This window comes from Apodemus sylvaticus, chromosome 10, assembly GCF_947179515.1.
Source record: "Apodemus sylvaticus chromosome 10, mApoSyl1.1, whole genome shotgun sequence".
Classification (NCBI taxonomy): domain Eukaryota; kingdom Metazoa; phylum Chordata; class Mammalia; order Rodentia; family Muridae; genus Apodemus; species Apodemus sylvaticus.
Window position 1 is genome coordinate 7,657,545 of NC_067481.1, and position 20,916 is coordinate 7,678,460.

The 20,916-nt window shown below is 48.2% G+C and overlaps 1 protein-coding gene across 2 annotated transcripts; it reads right to left on the reverse strand.

Moving 5' to 3' along the window:
* Window positions 1-1,123: 1,123 nt before the first annotated feature.
* Cd300a (CD300a molecule) lies at window positions 1,124-12,564 on the reverse strand. Of its 2 annotated transcripts, none has more exons than XM_052195410.1 (7): window positions 12,217-12,564; window positions 9,696-10,070; window positions 8,669-8,777; window positions 5,689-5,786; window positions 3,619-3,656; window positions 3,129-3,236; window positions 1,124-1,893 (listed from the first exon to the last, which is right to left on the reverse strand). In XM_052195410.1, the coding sequence occupies exons 1-7, from the start codon at window positions 12,281-12,283 to the stop codon at window positions 1,732-1,734; spliced, it is 957 nt and encodes a 318-aa protein (XP_052051370.1). In that variant the 5' UTR covers window positions 12,284-12,564; the 3' UTR covers window positions 1,124-1,731. The 2 variants fall into 2 exon arrangements, with proteins under 2 accessions (XP_052051370.1, XP_052051369.1); XM_052195409.1 differs by having other exon boundaries at window positions 8,669-8,789; window positions 12,217-12,563.
* Window positions 12,565-20,916: the final 8,352 nt, after the last annotated feature.

Genomic DNA, 20,916 nt, shown 5'->3' on the forward strand with positions numbered 1-20,916 from the left:
AACCTTTGTGCCTGCACTGTTTGTGGGCCCAGCACTCTATTTTTAGCCACAGCTCCCCTACTTCCCCTCTTAAGACTCTTAAGTCCCATCTGCACAATCTAATGCCCACTGCTCTTTCAAGTGGGAAGAACTATTAGTAGGCATGGGGCTAGAGCCTGGGACAGAGCTGAGAGTAGACCAGTGCTCTGTTTGCTGTACCCATAGTCCCTACTGCCCCTGACACACTTCCCTCACACTGTGGAACCTGGCTTTAGACATGTATCCACCCGTGTATGTGTTTCCCGTTTTACCTCTCAGAACATTAGTACAAGAAGGGAAGGCTGAGTCATGAGTATGCATACCATGAATTCTTGCACATGTGGAGGATGGGGTACATGAGCTGAAATCTAAAGAATGCAGGCTGGAGAAGAAACTCATGCAGGATGCCCTTCCTGCCATGATGATAATGGACTAAAGCCTCTGAACTGCAAGCCAGCCCGAGGTAAATGTTTTCTTTTATAAGAGGATCATGGGGTCTCTTCACAGCAATAAAACAGTGACTAAAAAGTCATCCTTGACTATACAGCAAGTTAAAAGGCTAGCCTGGGCTATAAAGAATCCTGTCTTTTCTTTTGTTTGTTCCTTTTGTTGGGTTTCTCTGTGTAGCCCTGGCTGTCCTAGAACCCACTCTATAGACCAAGCTGGTCTCAAACTCATAGAGACCTACCTGCCTCTGCCTCCCAAATGCTGGGATCAAAGGTTTGTACCAACACTCAGCAAGAATTCTGTCTTAAAAAAAAAAAAATCAAAGACGTCACAAATAGCCATCATCCTACCACTCTGGGGACAACTTACCCTAGGAGTTGCTTCTGGCACAGTGTTAAGAGTTGTAAGAAAAATCGCTTGGGCAGATACAGTTTTCAAGCCATTAGTGGCTACTGCGGACTAGAAACACCATCATCTTTGGTTGTAAGTTTAAAAAATCACCCTGGTAAGAAAACACTCTTGTGTGTTCCATCGGGAACAGCAGTTGGCATGTCCTTCCCAACCCCTTGTTCCCCAAAGGCTCCTCTGACTTCAAAGCTGGGCTTTAATGTGGGGCTACAGGCATGAAACAGACATCATGTGAACCATTTTCTCTCCCTTTAAAACGATATTATAAACTTTATTTCATCTTTTACTTAAGAGTCCAGAGAAGCCAGGTGTTGTGGCACATGCCTTTAGTACCAGCACTGAAGAGGCAGAGGCAGGCAGATCTTTGTGAGTTTAAGGCCATTCTGGTTTACAGAGTGAGTTCCAGGACAGTCAAAGCTACACTGAGAGACCCTGTCTTGTCCTCAGAGCTTAGGTTTCTTCCTCTGTGAGACAGAGGAGTTGATGGTTAGTTAGTGCCCCCATGACTCCTGTTATTTTGTAGTCTCATGGGTCCTTGCTGGCTCTTCACTTCCCCAGGGACCATAGATGTTCTTCCTGGACTGACACTACAAAGATAACTAGCACAAGTACCATTCTATACAAACCATGTCACTTCCCAGAGCCCTAAAGGAGCAGCATCTATGTCTTCCACACCCAGAGGCAGAACAAAATGCAGGCTAAGAGCAGAGAGCCAGTGGGATGAGATTCTGTGCCCACGGAGCCCTGGCTCCTGCTCATCTTTAGTGAAGCCAGCGAGGTGCTCGTGACATTGAGGGCAGCAGCCAGCAGGGAGCTCTAGAACCTGATGGTCACCATTGAGGGGATCTGATGAGGGGATCACAGGTGAGGGTCAGAAAGACCTTTTCTGGGCTTCTGGATCTCACTGTATTCTGTGTTCTGGTCCTGAGGTTGACGAAGGGAATCCCCATTGGTGTGAGAATCCTGCCTTTGGGAGTCAAATGCCACAGATGTATAGTGAAGCTCTTCCTGGGGTAATGCCTGTAGAGAGAGACCCCCAGACTCAGGCCAAGAAGAGAAGGACACATATCCCAGACCTCAAGTGCCCAGATGTGGACTCATTGGCCCATCTGGTCAAGTCACAGTAGGAAATCCCCATGCTGGGTATATCATGGCCAGCAGAAGTAGGCACAGTGGTAGAATGCTTCTAATGTCACAGGCTGACTTGTCCCAAGTGGGAAAGGAAGTTAGCTTCCAACCAACCGATTTGCTATCATTGGCTACCAGGTAATGCTGGTCCCATAGCTGGGAAAAGATGAGAACATGTCACACGGTAGAGGAAGGGGCCTTTCAGATGCAAGGCTAGGCAACATCTAACTATAGACAGACAGCTGCTTAAAATGAGGACACTGGGTCCCCTGCCCATAACTCACCAAAAGACACTGGTGTAAGGCTGGAGAGACTGTCCAGCAGTTAAGAGCATTGGGTGCTCTTCCAGAGGACCCAATGCTCTGGAAGGACAAGGGTTCAATTCCCAGCACACACATGACCACCCACAGCTGTCTATAACTCATTCCAGGGCATCTGATGCCCTCCCCCAGACATACACACAGATAAAACACAATGCACATGAAATACAAATACATGAATCTTTAAGACACATGCACAAGTGAAGGGAAGTCATAGCTTTGGGTTATCCCGAATGGACATGGGACAGGACCTTTCCTTATCCCCCATGGAGCAGGATCCACAGCCTGGGTTGAATGGGATCAGAGTCGGCCCATTCAGATAAGCCACCTTTTTAGCAGTATATATCCTCCTATCCATCCTCGGGGCAACAGATAAGGGTGCAGAAGGCTCTGAGCCTGGGGTGGGGGGGGGAGACAGAGTCTCCCCAGAAAGCCTTTGAAGTTTGTATCTCCCTCAGCTTCAATTTGACCCTCCCTATAAAATGGTGGGTCTTGAACACACCTCTAAAGCAGAATTGATACCAAAAAGATGGGGTTGGGGGAACTGACACAAGGCGAAATTACTGGTTTTGATGTATCGACTGTCAAGACCATAAAAACTGGCCACGCCTATAATCCCACTTCCTACTCCTGGCCACAGTGACGCATGGCTCTTCTAAGGGCCTCAGCTCTTACTGAGTCTCCACCTGCCGCATCTTCTGTAGAGTTGCCTGAGCCAGCAGCCCATTCTCCTTCTGCCTGTCCCTATCCCTATGTGGTACACAGCCCAGGATCCTCACGCCAAGGGAACCAGGCTCTCCAACTTACCAATGTGCTATACTCCACCTCTACCTGACTCGGTAGCACCGGCTCTTCCCTCAGGGGCCACGTGTGCAGCTGCAGATTCACATACTGGGACTCTCTCTGCTCAGCAGCCTGTAGAAGGTCAAGAGCTATCATCCATGGAGTCCCTCCCTCCCAACTCTCCCCATCCCTCCCACTGCCCTCCTTCTCTGAACACATCTCTCTCTGCCCCACTACACTCTGGGTGTCACAGAGGCATTCCCACTCTTCCTCTGCCTTCACCCTGTTCTCTTGAGGACCCTCCCTTCATGCAAGTCCACTGTCCTGGGCAGAGGGGAGCACACTGGACAGAACTTGGGGTAAGAGTGACTAGATCTCCAAGTGCTAGCCTGAACAATGCCAGCTCCCTGAAACAGACCAGCCCCTTCTACCAGGCCAGAGGCTCCTCCACAGCCTCCTCTTATCTCAGCCCCGCCCAGTCACCCTGACTCTCCTCCTGCTGTAGCTCCCTTACCTGTCTGAGGTTCTGGGACAACTCTGGATGCACATCAGCTAGAGGAAGGAAGAGAGGAAGGAGGTGAGGCTGCAGACAAATGTAGGAAGCGGAAAGGCTTGTGCTACTCTATCTGAGAAAGGCTTTCCCTCCCTGGAGACTTCAGCCATAGGTCTGGGATTTCTGGAACACTCAACAGTAATGGAAATGCTATATATAATACGTTAAAGTGCAAAACTACAGGTTTAGATGAAATGAAGTTTTCTTTTGTTTTGTTTTGTTTTGTTTTGTTTTGTTTTGTTTTGTTTTGTTTTTGAGACAGGGGCTTGCTATGTTGTCCAGCCTGCTCTTAAAATCTCCCCTAATCCCCCTGCCTCAGCATCCCAAGTGCTGAGAGCACAAGGAGGAGCCACTTTGCCTGGTTATGAAGCAAGATCTTTAGGAAATCACACAAAGGACTGAAGAGATGGCTCAGAATTTAAGAGCTGACCTTCCATGGGCCCCGAGTTTGGTTCCCAGCACCCAGGCTGATCATCTGACAACTGCCTGTAACTCCAGCTCCAAAGGATCTGATGCTCCCTTCTGACCTCTAAGGGCTCTCCATATGCATACATACATACATACATACATATATACATACATACACACACATATATAACACACATATATAAATAATCAAAACATGGGGAAATATTTTAAAGAATTCACATAGGCATAATAAAAGGCCAGAAGGAATTCACATGCCTCTGGCACAGTGGCTTATTTTCTAGGTGGTGGGATTTCTTTTTCTTTTTTGCCTTTGTTTTCAAGACATGGTTGCTCTATGTAACAGTCCTAGCTGTCCTGGAAATCACTATGTAGACCAGGCTGGCCTTAAACTCAAGGATATTCACCTGCCTCAGCCTCCCAAGTGCTGGAATTAAAGGTGTGAGCCGCCTTTGCCCGGCTCTTGGTGGTGGGATTTTGACTTATCATGTACCTTAGGTAATTTCTTTCCTGTTGCTTTTAATTATTTTTCAAGTTTCCCACAGAATTCCTCTCTTCATCCCTCTTTTTCTGTTGGTTTGGTTTGGTTTGGTTGCTTTTTCAAGACAGGGTTTCTCTGTGTAGCCCTGACTGTCCTGGAACTCACTCTGTAGACCAGGCTGGCCTTGAACTCACAGAGATCCCCCTGATTCTACACCCCCCCCTCTCTCTTGGTGTTTTTGAGACAGGGTTTCTCTGTGTAGCCCTGGCTGTCCTGGAACTCACTCTGTAGATCAGGCTGGCCTCAAACTCAGAAATCTGCCTGCCTCTTCCTCCCAAGTGCTGGGGATTAAAGGCGTGCACCACCACCACCTGGCGATTCTGCCTCTCGGATGCTGAAATCGAAGGAGTGCACCTCTACCTCCTGGTTTGCTTTTCTCAGTGAGACAACGTCTTCCCTGTGTAGTGCTGCATGCCCTTTGCAGAACTCTGCAATCCTGTTGCCTCTGCTTCCCAAGCACTGGGATTAGCTGAACCAACCCGTCTCACATCTTTCTTAAAAAGGAAGTGTGGGGCCACAGTGTTTCTAGGTGAAAGGGCACCCAAGAAGAATGCTAGGACTCACAGAACTGGGGTTGTCGAGGCTGGGGAAGTCCCGTGTGGTTAGAGTCAGCCCTGTGGGAGCAGAAGCTCAGTGGGGTGGAGAGTGGGGGAAGAGAGAGGGGGACGGAGCCTAAGGTTCCTCCCATGTGACCAAAAGTCACAAGAAGTGGGAAGGGGCAAGGCAGGCTGGACACACCAGAGACCTAACAGCCCTGCAGAGTCCCTTGAGAGTGTGGGAAGCCACAAAAGGTTTTAACCAAAGAAGACACAGCTCCAAGAAGCAGCCACTCAGGCCCCAGGAGCAAGGCCTCTAGGGAGCTATCTGCAAAGGTCTGTAACCACTACTCCCAGGGACACCTCTGGGGCCCGCCCTCTAGGATCACCTGGCTTGTGTGCCCTGAGGGTGTGAGCTTAATGTGGTGACTGTTCTGAGAACTGGGAACAGAGCAGGAAGGTGGCAGACTGTGGCCAGAATCTGCCTACCCTGAAGCAGGAACAGAAGGACACAGGGAACTCACTCACCTTTGACCAGTCGCTTCTGGAACATTCTCCAGGCCAGCAGAGAGGTCCCCACCAACAGAAACAGCAGGAGAACTAACACGGACAGCAGCACAGGGAGGCTTTACAGGGAAAGAGTAATTTATTCAGGGCTGGGAATCGAACCCAGGGCCTCATGGATACTAAGCAAGAGCTCTACATAGCCCCTGAGTATATTGCCAGGCCCTGACTTTCAAAACAAATACATAAAGTCAATTTAAAAAAAAAAAAAAAAAAAAAAAAAAAAAAAAAAGGAACCCATGAGATGACTTTGTGGATAAAAAAGTTTGCCCTGCAAACCTGAGGTCATAGGTTTAAACCTCAGAGTCAAAAGAGGAAGAAGAGAACTGACTGACTCCTGAACGCTGTGCACCTAGGAACACTCACCCACATACAATAATAACCTTTAAAACTTTATAAAGCTGGTGGTGCTGACCCACAACTTTAACCCCAAAGCTCAGGAAGCAGGGGTAGGTGAATCTTTGTAAGTTCAAGGCCAGCCTAGTCTACACGGTGAGCTCCAGGCTAGCCAAAGCTATGTAGTCAGACCTTGTATCAAATAAACAAACAAACAAACAAATAATTTTATAGAGGCTAGAGAGATGGCTCAGAGGTTAAGAGCACTGATTGATCTTCCAGAGGTCCTGAGTTCAATTCCTGGCAACCACATGGTGGCTCACAACCATCTGTAATGGAATCTGATGTTCTCTTCTGATGCATCTAAAAACAGTGACAGTGTACTCACATACACAAAATAGGTAAATCTTTTAAGAAATTTTATAAAGGTCAACAGCAAAACAGACTTTTATATCTAAATCTTTCACTCTTCACACACACACACACACACACACACACACTACACACTACACACAAGCTTTCAGCTCCAACAAAGCAGGGCTCTGCCTGCTGTGAATGTCTGCAAGTAAACCTCCGAGAGCAGCATGCTTGGGTCCTGAATCTTGCCTTGTCTGGCAGCCACATTCTAGTTCTAGGTTGGCAGAAAACTTATGGGAAGGTTTCCAGGTGTGGGGTAGTGAGGAACGGACAGGCCTTGGTCCCTGGATCCTAGGAGAGAGGCCATGTGTGTCCCAGGATAGCTTTGAATGTGGACAACACACTCTCCAGAGGTTGGACATCCCTGCCTAATGCTGGGGAATTTGCTAGGAACCCCTTTGTTGTTTGTGAATGACATCAGTGTCCAGGCCTCAGTCTACGGGTCTCGTGCATTTGGCCCTGCATAGTTATAAATACAACCCAACACCAAATTGTAAATTTACTTAAAATAAGTGTCCAGAGTGGTTAGATTTTTGCTTTGCGTTTTGTTTGTTTGGTTGGTTGGTTGGTTGGTTGGTTGGTTTTCTTGATATTTTTGTACCTTGATGGCACAGCTCTTGAGTGTGAACTTTATAAATAACAGTGTTGTGTCACAATGACAAAAGCCTGTACATAGGTAGGTGAGATTACAGAATGAGGGTGCTCACCAGGAACCAATGTGGCATCAGAGATGTGACAGGGCTCAGCCTGGCCCAGCCTCCAGAGAGGGGAGGGGCTGAAGATCAGCTCATCCATGTGCTGGAGACACGCCTGTGGTGCCTACTTCATGAGACCCCAGTAAAATCCCTGGGAAGGAGCTCTTGGTGGAGACACACAGAGGGCCCTGGGAAGGCAATGTACCCTGACTCTGCTGAGATGGACGATACTGAGGCTTTGCTTGGGATTCTCCCATTCTGCCTTGCTGTGCCTTCAATTGTCTCCTCGTGATCTATATCTTTTACGATAAAACCATTTCTGTGGGCGATGACTTCAGTGAATTCCTGAACCCAAGGAGGCTTCATGGGAGCCTTAACATTTACAGCTAAAAGCTAGGAAAACAAGTAGCCAGAGCCTTTCACTTATAGGTTCCATACTAACTCCAGTCAGTTCCAGGATCCAATGGCAGTGCCCATGGGGTTGAAGTGGAGAGTCTGAGCCCTGGCAATGGTTGGTGACTGTGTGCAGTTTTCTTGGGAGAGTCTGTAGATATTTCCAGATTCTCCATGGAGCTGGCGTCTCCCCAGTTTCTAGAATATGGAGTCATTCTAGAAAGCCTGAGCCCAGTCCTGTATCTTCTACACTAGCTCTATGACGAGGCAGTGTGCTGAGCTCTGAGCTTTAGTTTATTTATCTGAAAAATAGCTTGGTACAATGGCTTGGATCAGAATGGCCCTCGTAGGCTCATATATTTGAATCCTTGGTCCCCAGTGGGTGGAACTACTTGGAGAGGATTAGGAGGCATGGCCTTGATGGAGAAGGTGTGTCACTGGGGCGGGGCTTTGAAGTTTCAGAAACACATGACATTCCCAGTTAGCTCTCTCTGTCTTGTGGCTGTGTCTCAAGATGTAAGATCTTGGCTACTGTTCCAGAGACATGCTTGCCTGGCTGCTGCCACACCCCTACCGTGACTGTCATGGATTCTAATTCTCTGAAACCGTGAGCCCCAAATAAACACTTTCTGTTATAAATTGCCTTAGTCATGGTGGGTTTTTATCACAACCATAGAAAAATAACCATGACATGTGGTCACATCGAGATCTTCACGAGGTACAAAAGAGAGTGTTCTGTGAAGCACCGAGCCATGCCTGACAGGATGCCACCAGCCCTTTACATTCTACTCTCCTCTCCTGACTCCCTGGGTCCTCCTCAGCCTGAACTCTCCCTCCCTTCATCCCAGGCAGACCCAGCGTGGTCAGTGACCTATGACCTCCTACCTGAACTACAGCCCAGTGTACGAGAGGTACTAGCCAGCGGGATATGACATGAACACATGGCCATGATGCCTACTTAAGCCCCTCTGAGGAGAAGGCCCACCTTCAAGTCGGGAGCCAAGGTTCCTTACCCTAAGCCCTCACACTTTGAGTAGCCCTTCTCTTAAGGGGACAACAAAGCTGAGGTGGACACCTCCAGGTCAGGAACCAGGGCACCTTACCTCAAGGCCTGGGGATCATGATGCTTATGGTAGTCCTCTGTGGTGGATCCTTGGGTGGGACCCTTGGTAGGCAGGCTGGTGGACACCACAGGTGTCTCTAGTGTTGGTCCTGGAGATGAAACTACAGATCAGACCGAGTTAGTCTCCTCAGATTCTGCCAGTATCTAAGTGCTTTCTCCTTCCTCCCTTCCTTTCCCTTCCTTTCCCTTCCTTTCCCTTCCTTTCTTCCTCCTTTCCTCTTTTTCTTCCTTCCCTTTCTTTTTTCCTCCCTCCTCTCTCTCTTCCTCTCTCCCTTTCCCCTCCCTCTCTTCTTCTCTCCCTTTCTCCCTCATTCCCCTTTCTTCATCCTTCCCTTACTTCTTTTTCTTTCTTTTACTTTTTGAGACAGTGTCTTGATTGGATGGAGTTTATAGCCCTGGCTGTCCTGAACTTGTGATCCTCCTGCCTCCATCTCCTGAGTGCTAAGATCTCAGGCACATGCCACCACCCTGATCAGCTGCTAATGGGTTGTTTTTGAGCTGTTTTAGTACAAAGGAAGGATCAGGTTGGAGGATCTTTCTAAATTAGCTGATCTTTTACACACATGACACAGCTACCACCCCCAACCCACCTGAGGCAAAACCGCACACCAGGTCTGCTCCCCGTCAGCCTCAGCCACGTGCTTCCAGAGACAGCTAACTGCAAAGCTGGCATGTCACTAGTGAAAGTGCCCTCTGAACACAGCACTGTCACCATCTGTCCCCTACTGACCTCTGCTCAGCCCCCAACACACCCATGAACCCTGTCTGGTTTTCTTGGTTCACCCCAACAAGATACAGAACTGTTCTGGCCATACTCTGCCCCCTGTCCCCTGACAGACCAGCACCTTCCTCCTCACAAGAAGCAGTTACTCCAGGATGCCCCCCTGGATGTTGCCCTGTCCCTGACTGCCCCTCACCACACATAACGTACTCCCAGGCTCTGAGCTGATTCCTGCCCCAGAAATTCCTGCTGTCCTGGTGCTATAGTGCTCATTAGGAGGACTTACCTGGAACCTCACTTAGAACCACAGACAACTTAATCTTGAAGTACTTATCAATCCCCAAGAAGTCATGCACCTTCAAAAAGCCTTCAAAAGCTGGTATATCCACCGCACACATGTAGGTGCCTGCATCCTCCAGGGTGAGTTTCTCCAAGGTCACTATGAAGGTGAGGTTGTCTGGATGGTCCCTGATGGTCACTCGACCATTCCTAGCTTCTTCTGAGCCTTTGGTCGTGACAATATCTTTCCATAGCACCGTAAGTGAGTCTCTGCACCAGTATTTATTGTTAGGCTTGAATTTCTCCTCATACTGACACTCTATACTCAGGGATTTCCCCACAATGCCTGTGACAGTGCTGGGGCCATGCAGAGGGACACAACCTGGAAAACACAAACCTCCATTCTTCACCTCATAGGCTTCCAAACGGTCCACCCTCCATCCGTCCCTTCACCTCCCATCAGCCAATCACCCTTCAGTGCCCTCCGCTTCTGCCCTGCTCCATCCTTCACCCTGAATCCTCCCAGCCCCTCTTACCCACCAGGGCCAACTCAGCTCTCAGCATCTCAGGAGCCTGGAGAATAGACACACCCCCATGTGCCACCCCCCCACACACACACACAAGAATATGAGTCAGAGCAGAAGAGGTGGCCAACTGTATGCCCAGTTCCCTCAATGCCCTTATGACCCTGTGACCAGGAAGAGGAGCTGGGGGAAGGGCAGGAAAATGAGAGGATTTGCTCTCTAAACCTAGGTTTATCTCACTGATTTGGAGGTCTGTTTTTCTTCTTAAGGTTTATTATATTTGCGTGTTTGTGTGTGCCTATGTGAGTTTATATGTTATATATATATATATATATATATATATATATATCCCATGGAAGCCAGAAGAGGGTGTGAGAAGCCCTGAAACCAGAGTTATAGGTGGTTGTGTGTAGACATGTTTTTGTACACTGTGTAAAGTTTACCCTTGTGTTATTCAAATGCTGATTTCTCTGTCCTCATATCTTGTTTCAATCTAGACATGGCATTGCTATGTTTATACTTAGAAGCCGAAGCTCCTGTCTCAAGTTTGTATAAACATCACTCCTCATTCGTTCACTGCCCTGCCAATAAAAGCCAACTATCCAATAGGGAGCTTTGGAGAGAATGGGTGGGGCTTCCCATTCTAGGAGGAAGTGAATGGGAGCCATGAGGAAGGTGGAGGAAACATCAGGAGAGGAGAGCTGGATCAAGAGAGGACAGAAATTCAAGTCAAGTGGGAATATAAATCCTGGCTGGCCTGAAACTTACTTTGTAGAACAGGCTGGCCTTAAACTTTCAGAGATCTGCCTGCCTCTGCCTCCAGAGTACTGGGATTAGAGATTTTTCCCCTTTGGGGGTATGGCTATTGTCAGGTTGTCCCTTCCCCAGTGGATGACCCCATACCCATGTGCATAGTAGTAGTGCTAATCATTAGATGGTTATTTTTAAAATATATAAATAATAATAAGTTAGAGGTAGATGTATTGAACAGACATGGGGAAGTTGGAGGGAGGTCAGATACAGTCAAACTAAACTGTTCACATATTTGAAATTTTCAAAGAATAAAAAAAAAAAAAAAAGAAGAAGAAGAAGTATGTGGGTGTGATGGAGGCTGAGAAAGACAGTCTCTCTGAGTTCATGGCCACCCTAGTCTTCATCGTGAGATTCAAGGCTAATCAGTGAGACCTATCCCAAAAAGAAAATGAAAAAAAAAATCTTAAAAAAAAAAAAAAAGACAGCCGGGCGGTGGTGGCGCACGCCTGTAATCCCAGCACTCTGGGAGGCAGAGGCAGGCGGATTTCTGAGTTCGAGGCCAACCTGGTCTACAGAGTGAGTTCCAGGACAGCCAGGGCTACACAGAGAAACCCTGTCTAGAAAAAAAAAAAAAAGACTAGCTGGGCATGGTGGTGCACATCTTTAAATCCCAGCATTTGGAAGACAGGTGGATCTCTGAGTTCCAGGTCAACCTGGTTATGGAGCAAGTTTCAAGACAGTCAAGGCTACAAAGAGAAACTCTGTCTTGAAAAACCAAAAAGAGGGGGGGAAACTGAAAGAAAAGAAAGAAAGATGGGAGGAAGGAAGGAAGGAAGGAAGGAAGGAAGGAAGGAAGGAAGGAAGGAAGGAAGAGACAGACAGACAGACAAAACTTCACACGCATCACCACAGCACATGCCTCTCAAGGCCTCTCAACACGGCCACTGTCCACTCACACTGGTACCACCTGCCCTGACCTCCTGTTTTCTATTCTAAACCATCCAAAATTCCTCTTGGCACTCCTCCAAGGCAGGCCCCAGCCCCCACCATGTGTGACCTGTCTCTTTTTCTGACAGCTGGATGCAATCTGAGGTCCCGGTCCCTTCCCCCCAAGCACAACCCTTCGGTCATCCACCTTACATGAAGGACGCACCTGCACATTCGCTGTTGTGCGCAGAGGAATCCCGGTTGCAGTGCCTCACACTGCATCTCCCCGAAGCCTCCCGCCCTCCCGGGCAGACGCCTCCTCACCTGGAAGCCAGAAAAGCAGCAGCAGCAACAGTGCGGGCAGCCACACAACCCTGACCAGTTGGGTCATTTCTCCCTACACATGGGTCACCGGCAGGCAGGCCACGGCAGGCTCCACGGTTCAGCTCCACGGTTCAGCCCCGTTGGGGGACGGCCAGTCTCCGAGACGCCCACTTCTGCTTTTCTTTGTGTCAGGCTGGTTTGTTTCTGACTTTTCTTAGTTCTGTTCCTGGAGCCACGAAGAAACTGAAAGAGTCGGAAGGAGCTCTCGAAGGAGCCGAGGAAACCCGGGTGAGGCGCGGATCTCATGACCGCCAGGCTGCCATGACAGTCTGATGGCCCCCTGTCTGCTTGCAGGGCCAGGCTTCATTCTGATTGGGCACCCAGTCACTCCTTGTTTCCTTGTGGGTAGGATGACAACATTGTGGAGAGGAAGATTTCAGGCCTGCTGGCCCTGCCTGGGTGGTGCCCATTGTGGCACCTCCTGGGAGCTCCTGGATTCCCAAAAATTCCTGAAGGGTTCCTGGTGTTGGAAAATGTGTCTGCCATTTGACCATGGGCTTTCCAGGCTGTGACCTTCTTTCTTTTTTATTTTTATTTTATTTTATTATTTTATTTTATTTTATTTATTTTGAGACAGTGTTTCTCTGTGTAGCCCTGGCTGTCCTGGAACTCACTCTGTAGACCAGGCTGGCCTCGAACTCAGAAATCTGCCTGCCTCTGCCTCCCAAGTGCTGGGATTAAAGGCGTGCGCCACTACCGCCCAGCCTGTGACCTTCTTTCTTTTGTAGCCCCATCAAACCTGAACAACACCCAGACAACCTGTAGATCTCCCTCTTTCTCCACGAAGACACCAAACATGTACACAGGGGTCCTGAGAACCCTTCCAGCTCATACAGAACAGCACTAAAGCCCAGAAAACTCTGACCTTAATGTAAGACAGGCCATCTCATAGCTATTAAACTATATTAACTAGCTAGTTGTCATATAATAATAGTAGTTATTAAACCCACAGGCAGCTCTGTGCCAATGATGAGGTCCCTAGAGCGCCCTCCCTTCCAGATCTTCCTGAGTATTCCATGCTTTCCGTTTCCTGCTACAAATGTCCCCTTGAAGACACTTGACAGTTATGCTACTAAACGGGTGGAAGACAGAGCTGGTGATCCTGAGGAAATTTCTCTGATGTCCAGGTACAGGGGCACACCCCTATTATCCAACTACTCTGGAGGGGGAGGCAGGAGCATTGCTTGAGCCCAGAAGTCTGGAGAGACTCTTTCAGCAACAAGAAAACACACCATTCTATGACAGTAATGACATCATAGGTCAACTAAAGATCAGCATGAAACTTGGTGTTCTAGATACTCGACTTGGTCCAGCGTTCTGTTACTGTGAAGAGACACCATGACCAGCAATTCTTTTTTTTTTTCTTAAGATTTATTTATTGTAGCTGTCTTCAGACACTCCAGAAGAGGGAGTCAGATATTGTTACAGATGGTTGTGAGTCACCATGTGGTTGCTGGGATTTGAACTCAGGGCCTCTGGAAGAGCAGTCAGTGCTCGTAACCTCTGAGCCATCTCTCCAGCCCTAGCAATTCTTATTTTTAAAAAAAGCATTGAAGTGGACCTTGCTTACAGTTCCATAGGTTTAGTCCATTGTCATAATGACAGGAAGCATGGCGGCCTGCAGTTAGACATGGTGCTGGAGAAGTAGCTGAGAGTTCTGCATCCAGATCCACAGGGAGCAGGAGGAGACATGTTGTTACTGGCTTGGGCTTTTGAAGCCCTGGAGACAGTTTCCTTCAATGAGGCCACACCTCCTAATCCTTTCATATAGTGTCATTCCCTGGTGAGCAAGTATTCAAATCTATGAGCCTATGGGGGTCATTCTCATTCAAACCACCACAATACTTTTAAAATTAAACAAACAAACCACAACAAATATTAAACTAGACAGGGTGGTACATGCCTTTAATCCCAGCATTTGGGAAGCAGAAGCAGGATTTCTGTGAAGCCAGCCTGGTCTACATAGTGGATTCTCAGATAGCCAGAGTTAAATAATGTGACCCTATCTCAAAAAATGTAATAATAAACATTTGTATTTATGTGTGTGTGTGTGTGTATGTGTGTGTGTGTGCCTGCTTGTCTGTATGTATACCCTATGTGCAGTGCTTGCAGCAGCCAGAAGAGGGCACCAGATCCCCTGCAGTCGGATTTACAGATGGTTATTTTGTTGCTCTGTTCTGGTTTGTTTTGTTTAACTTACGCTTCCCGGTCACAATCCATAAGTCAGAGGGGGAACTGAAGCAGAAACCATGGGAAAACATTGTGTACTGACTGGTTCCCAGGCTCACGTTCAGCTAGCTAGCTCTGGGATGGGTCAAGCTGACCTCTGAAGCTAACAAAGACACTTTGGCTGTTGATCTTGTACCGAACATGAACAGGCAAGAAAGGAGTCATGTTTTATGGTTTATATAGCCTGCTCACTGTAAGAGTCACAGAATATATTTTTTTTATTCCCTAGATGTCTTATGATGTAAAAGACGCTGTTGTGGGCTTGAACACCCAGGTTAGTCAGAGACTAAGGAGGCAAGTCTCTAATGGGACTGGTTTGCTTGCTTGAGTGACATTGAGCAAAACCCTAGCTTGTAAACTGTCTGTGATGACACAGATCCATAGTCCCAGCTCTAGGAGACTGAAACAGGAAAATCAGGTGTTCAAGGTCATCCTTGACTACTACGGGTCTGAGGCTAGCCCAAACCACATAAGACTCAATGGGGGAGTAGAAGGGGGGGTGATACCTAGAGGGAGACTCCCCCTTCTCTAAGGAGATGGGAGGAGGGAGGAATGGGGGAGGTTTTGTGGGGGTGGTACTGGGAGGAGGAGGGCTAATACTGGAATGTAAAGTGAATGAATGGATGGATGAATGAATGAATGAATTAGTTAATTAACTAATAAAGATCTCGGCTCAAGAAGGAGGTGGGGTGCTGGGAATATGATTCAGTAGATAAAAAATGTTTATCGTATAAGTGTGAGGATCTAAGTTTGGATCCCCAGCACCCGTGTAAAAATCTGGACATGGAGACACTGTCAGAACTAAATCTTGGTGGCCCACTCTCAGTAGGAGGCATGCCCAGAACTCATCCACACACCACAGGAAAGCAGGTGAAGCCTGGTGGACAGCGCCTGCTTGTCTCAGGACTCTGCGATGGGAAGTTGCCAGGGGAACAAGCCCAGGATTAGAAAAGGAGGCAGTCTCCCCAGATAGTCATTAGCTAAGGCTTTGCATCCTGAGCCGAAAGAGTCGGGATCTTGGGAAGGGTGTGACGATTGTAACTGTCTAAAGTACCAGCCTAGGGAAAGTGGGCTGGAATTCCTCACAACTGGGAACTTTAGGAACCATTGTCTTAGCTGGGAGGTGGCGTGCACACTTTTAGGAGGCAGAGGCAGGTGGATCTTTGAGTTCGAGGCCAGCTTGGTTTACAGAGCAAGTTCCAGGATAGGCAGGGATGAGGGATACACAGAAAAATCCTGACTGAAAACAACCAAAAGGAAGAAAGAGAGAGAATGAGAGAGAGAGAGCGAGAGCGAGAGAGAGAGAGAGAGAGAGAGAGAGAGAGAGAGACGGAGGAGGAGGAGGAGAAGGAAGAGGAGGAGGGGGAGGGGGAGGGAGGAAGGAAGGAAGGAAGGAAGGAAGGAAGGAAGGAAGGAAGGAAGGAAGGAAGGAAGTACTATTTTGTGTCAGATCAGTGTGCCAGCCACTTTTTGTCTTTTCTCCATGCTGGTGTCCCTTTCTGTAGAATATTAAAAATCACTTCACTTTCATTAGTCACTTTAATTTATTAGAGTGAGGGGTTTTGTTTCCCACAACACGAATCTGCCCACCAGTGCTGAGGGCAGGAGGACTGCTGGGGCTTGCTGGCCGACTGTCTCTTCAAAAAAGGGTGAGTTCCAGGTTTGGTGAGACATTACCTCAAGGGAATAGCAAGCAGAGCCACAGAGGAAGACCCTGGATATCCTCCCCTGGCCTTCACACACACAAGGCCACCTGCCTTGCACACCTGCGCACACACAGAACCTGTGGCTTATGTCAGCTACGGCAGCCCATCTGTGGGCATTGAGTTGTGTACCGATTGTGAGACCACGTGAACATGACTGTCATTTACTGCCCTAGACTCTTCCTAAGCCGAAGTATCTCTGCTTTTAGTTTAGTCTCGCCTCAGTTATCTGAGATGGAATACTTCTCCGGGTCTTTTCCTGGTATGTCTGTTTTGAATTTTGCCAGTTGTCCAGGGCTTCTTTTCTTATGTTATCTGCGTTCTGGGTGGGACTCCTCAGTGACATAGCTGTCTGTAAGTCACCCAGGAGAACTTCCCCATGGTCTCACATCTTTGAGTCACCCACACCTCTGTAAGTAACCACGCTACATTCACTGCTTCACCAGCTGGACTTGATGGGAGGTGGGGGTCCTGTTGGTGGTCTCTCTACCTGGGATGGGGTGCCCTCCCACCCATCTCTCCCTGGAGGAAACAAGTCTTTCTTTGCATTTATTCAAGGATTCAAGAGATGGCTTTGAGCCTCTGACTGTTCTAGTGAAAGTCAGAGGCTGGGCCCCAAGCAAGCATTGGGAAACAGGAAGCGGGTCTGTGCGGTTGTAATTCCCATGGTAGGAAGAAAAGCTTTGTGGCCGTGTGAGAACCTAAGAAAAGCAGAAGGGGTTGACTTCCTCGTACACCCAATGCCTGTGCTTCTGCTGTGATCCCAATGTATGCAACTTGGGACACACAATAGAGGCAAAGATACAGGCTACACATGGCAAGCAGGTAAAGAAGGGGCTCCACTGGGGACAGTCTGAAGACTGGGAATTTTTGGTTTCCCTTCAGTGGTCAAGGCCACTCTACCACCATCTTGGCCTGGCCTGCCCCGTTTAGACATCTGGGCATTTCCTTGTCCCACGGCCCTGCTCATCTCTGGGGAATTAACCTTGAGTGGCAGATCCCTAAGGGGCCCAAGAAACTTGGACGCATGCCCAGCGTGTCTCTTGGACCCCAGCCTCAGTACACCAGCTGGTCATCATGGCCACAATGTGTCCATCCTAGCCCTGGGTTCGTAATGACAGGGAAGAACAGGAACTATAGGCCAGCAGATGGGTAGTTTTATAACTACTTGGCTCTTTTTTATGACAAAAGCACTCAAGGAGGGATTGGTTTGGCTCATAGTGTGAGGGCATAGGACGTCCATGCAAGAAGTCACCAGCTAACTCCCTGAGACTGTCCACTTCACCAATGTCACTTTGCTCCTCACAGTTGGGTGGTCTGTGCACCTGGAATAGGGTAGTGGCAGCCTCCAGCCACTAATCAACCCCCTTTACATGCACACACATACACATAACCTAAGATGCACAAAGGTAGCAGTATCCGAAAGAATGGCCGCTCCCAGTACTGACCTCACAATGCTTCTGAGTCATGGCTAGTTGTCAGGACACACAATGGGTAGAAGGTGAAAAGGTCAGAGAGGGCCACCTGCCCCAGGGAGATTCCCCCAACTGTGACAATGGGGCAGCATATTTAAAGGGAAGGGAAGGGTGGGGCTGGGAGAAGGGTGTGTGTGTGTGTGTGTGTGTGTGTGTGTGTGTATGTATGTGTGTGTGTGTAAGGGAGGAGGGGGCCTCACACAGATTCCTCATAGGCAAAATAGAAGCTCTACTCCTCACTCCGCCTACTTTATGAGTCTTTGGGGAGCAGAAGAAAAGGAAACCAGAGTAGAGCGTGATAGCAAATACCAGTGACCCTAAAGTTCAGGAGGCTGAGACAGGAGGATCACAAGTTCAAAGCCAGTCATACGCCTACGTTTTTTTCTACTCAAACTCAGAGGGAAAGATGACTGACTTGCAAAATTCCATATCTATCATATTAACCCAAATTCCCCTGCCAAGACTCCCTGGAACATGGACCATGCAGGGCATGGGAGACTGGCTGGAAGAAAGCAGCAGGGAGTCCCTAAGCTGATGTCCGAGGAGCACAGTGGAGGGACTGGGTAGTTGAGGCTTAGGGGAGGAAAATAGAAAGCCTCTCAGGAAGTGACTGTCACACCCCGGGGCCTCTGCATCCTGGCAACCACTGCTGTTTCCTCCTCCTTCTCACCTGAGGGAAGACACCCGGCAAAGGCAAACTCTCTCTCATCAGCCTTTGTCCCTGATCTGGTTGGAGTCAGGAAGGATGGATAACCTCGAACTTGTGATCTTCCTGCCTCTGCCCTCTGAGTGCCGGGATTAGGTGTGCGCTGCCATGCCCAGTTTTATGAGGTGCTAGGGTTCCATCCTAGAGCTTTGTGCATGGTGGGTAAGCACTCTCCCTACATCTACAACCTAGCTACATCTCCAACCCTGTGGCTAAATGTTTCTGAGGTTGTCGTCCATTTGGGGACCTTCCCACTCTGACAGATAGTGAGTGCTCCAAAGAATTACTCTCTGCCCACAGAGTGGGAAGAAACACAGAGGGGTGTGTGTGTGTGTATGTGTGTGTGTGTGTGTGTGTGTGTGTGTGTGCCACCACCATGGCCAACAGAGTAACAATCCACAGGAAGCAAGAAGATAGGTGCAACATGACTCAGTAGCTTGTGTTGGTTCAAGCTTCAGAAGTCTAATCCCGAGTAGTTTATTTTGGGCACATTTAAATATAGTACAATATGGTGAACATTTTCCTGGTGATAATTAATTCAATCTTGTGTGTACTATAAAGTAAGATGTGGCTACAATGAACTCTCTAAAAAGTCCGTGTGACATTTTCCATAAAGATGGGTTCTATAGGTTGACTACATGTGATACCTTCAATAAAGACAGGCTCTACAGATTGACAAGCTCTTGATAAGTGTCTGGGAGAGGATCTGGTACTGTCTTCTTTCTTCAAAAGTAACAAGGCTGTTAACCACATCTGCCCCAGCCTTCTGAGTGGAGAACAGATCACACATGCCTCCCTTTAAAAAGTCAACCCTGTGTGTTTAACATTCTTCATTCCCCTAGGGCTTATCTGTGAGCACAGGACCTCTGTACTTCCCACAAGACTGGATAAGCCAAGTACCAAAACCATAAAAGCCCTCAAGGAAGGAACTGGACTCCTTATTCTCCAGTCAGGAGGCAGTGCAGCCAGCCTTGAGGGGCTGCTTCTCAGTGGAACCCAGGGAAGTACTGACTGACTGAGGCTGGCTGGCTGGACTCCTCTGAGGCCAAGTCCTTCCCGCTCTAACTCTTGGTGCCCGCCTGCCTCCATCTGCCCCATCTCTCTATCTGTTTCCAGGACTCTTCCTTGACAGAGACAAACTCTTTATAGATCACCATCAACCAACCAAAGCACGTGGCCACCAAAGCTCAACTTGGAGATACTGAGAGGTCATTTTCAGGAGCTTCTGTGACCCTAAAGCAGCCACACCACTGGAAAGGATCTTAGAGGACTTTCCCGTGGCTGCATAGATGGAGCCCCTCCCCCCCTGCCTGCTTCAGTTAGACTTCCACTGTTTGCACACTCGGGGCATATGCAATAAGGGAAGAATTAAATCCAAATGGCTGGAAATGAAGGTCAATAATCCTATACACACACACACACACACACACACACACACTTCTATGAGGAAATACCAGCCATTAATAGCTTGATGTTTTAAAATCTTCTTTTATTCATTTATTATTTTTTAAGACAGTGTCTCATTATGTAGCCCTGGATAGCCTGGAACTCACTATGAAGATCAGGTTGGCCCTACATTTAGAGTGATATGCCTGCCTCTGCTTCCCAAGTGCTGGGACTGGAAGTATTCTCCAGCACAGCTTGCTAACAGCCTCCTCTTGAGAGTGTCTTACAATAGTCACAGCTTCTGTGAAGACAGAGACTGTTATATGCAGAAAATCATATGGTTCAACACCATCTGAAGAATCAGGAAGAGAATGAACAGGAGCTGGGTCTGGATATAATGAGGCTGGGGTAGACCAGATGGCTAAACCCAGAAATAGACAAGCGATGGAGTGAGCACTCCCCTGGGGAGATCTCTACCTGTTCCCATGTAATTCCAAGGGAACCAGGACCAGTGACTGTTAATTCAGGATAAAACCACTGGCTGTGGAGCCTGTATGGTTCACAGCTCAATAGAAAAGAGGCTTCTGCCGAGTGGTGGTGGTGCATGCCTTTAATCCTAGCACTTGGAGGCAGAGGCAGGTGGATCCCCATGAGTTTGAAACCAGCTTGGTGTAGAGTGAGTTCCAGGACAGCCAAAGAAAACCTGTCTCAAAAAATAAACAAACAGAAGAAAAAGAGGAGGAGGAAGAAGAAAAGGAATGAAAGAAAGAAAAAAACAAAAAGAACAAAAAAGAGGCTTCTGCCAGAAGTGGAAGCTTCTGCCAGGCCTTTAATCCCACCCAGCACTGGGGGAGGCAGAGGCAGGTGGATCGTGAGTTAGAGAACAGCGAGATCTACATATTGCGATCTCAAGATCTACATATTGAGATACCCTGTCCCAAAAAGAGAAAGAGAGTGAGAGTGAGAGAGACAGAGACAGAGAAAGAGGAACAGAGGGAGGGGGAGGTGGGAGGGGAGAGGAAGGGAAGGAAAGGGATTTTCTTGGACCCTAGGTAAGATCCCAGAGAGCCACGAGCAGTCCTTATCGCCATCTGCTGGTCACCCTTGAGAAAGCAGAAACTTTTGTATAGGAACTGCTGGT

Coding starts and splice junctions, on each gene's coding strand:
- Cd300a (XM_052195409.1), bottom strand. CDS start 12,283: ATGACCCAACTGGTCAGGGTTGTGTGGCTGCCCGCACTGTTGCTGCTG. Junction 8,790..9,695: donor GGTTCTAAGTGAGGTTCCAG/GTAAGTCCTCCT, acceptor TCTGATCTGTAG/TTTCATCTCCAGGACCAACA. Junction 3,237..3,618: donor TGTCCCAGAACCTCAGACAG/GTAAGGGAGCTA, acceptor GACCTTCTACAG/GCTGCTGAGCAGAGAGAGTC.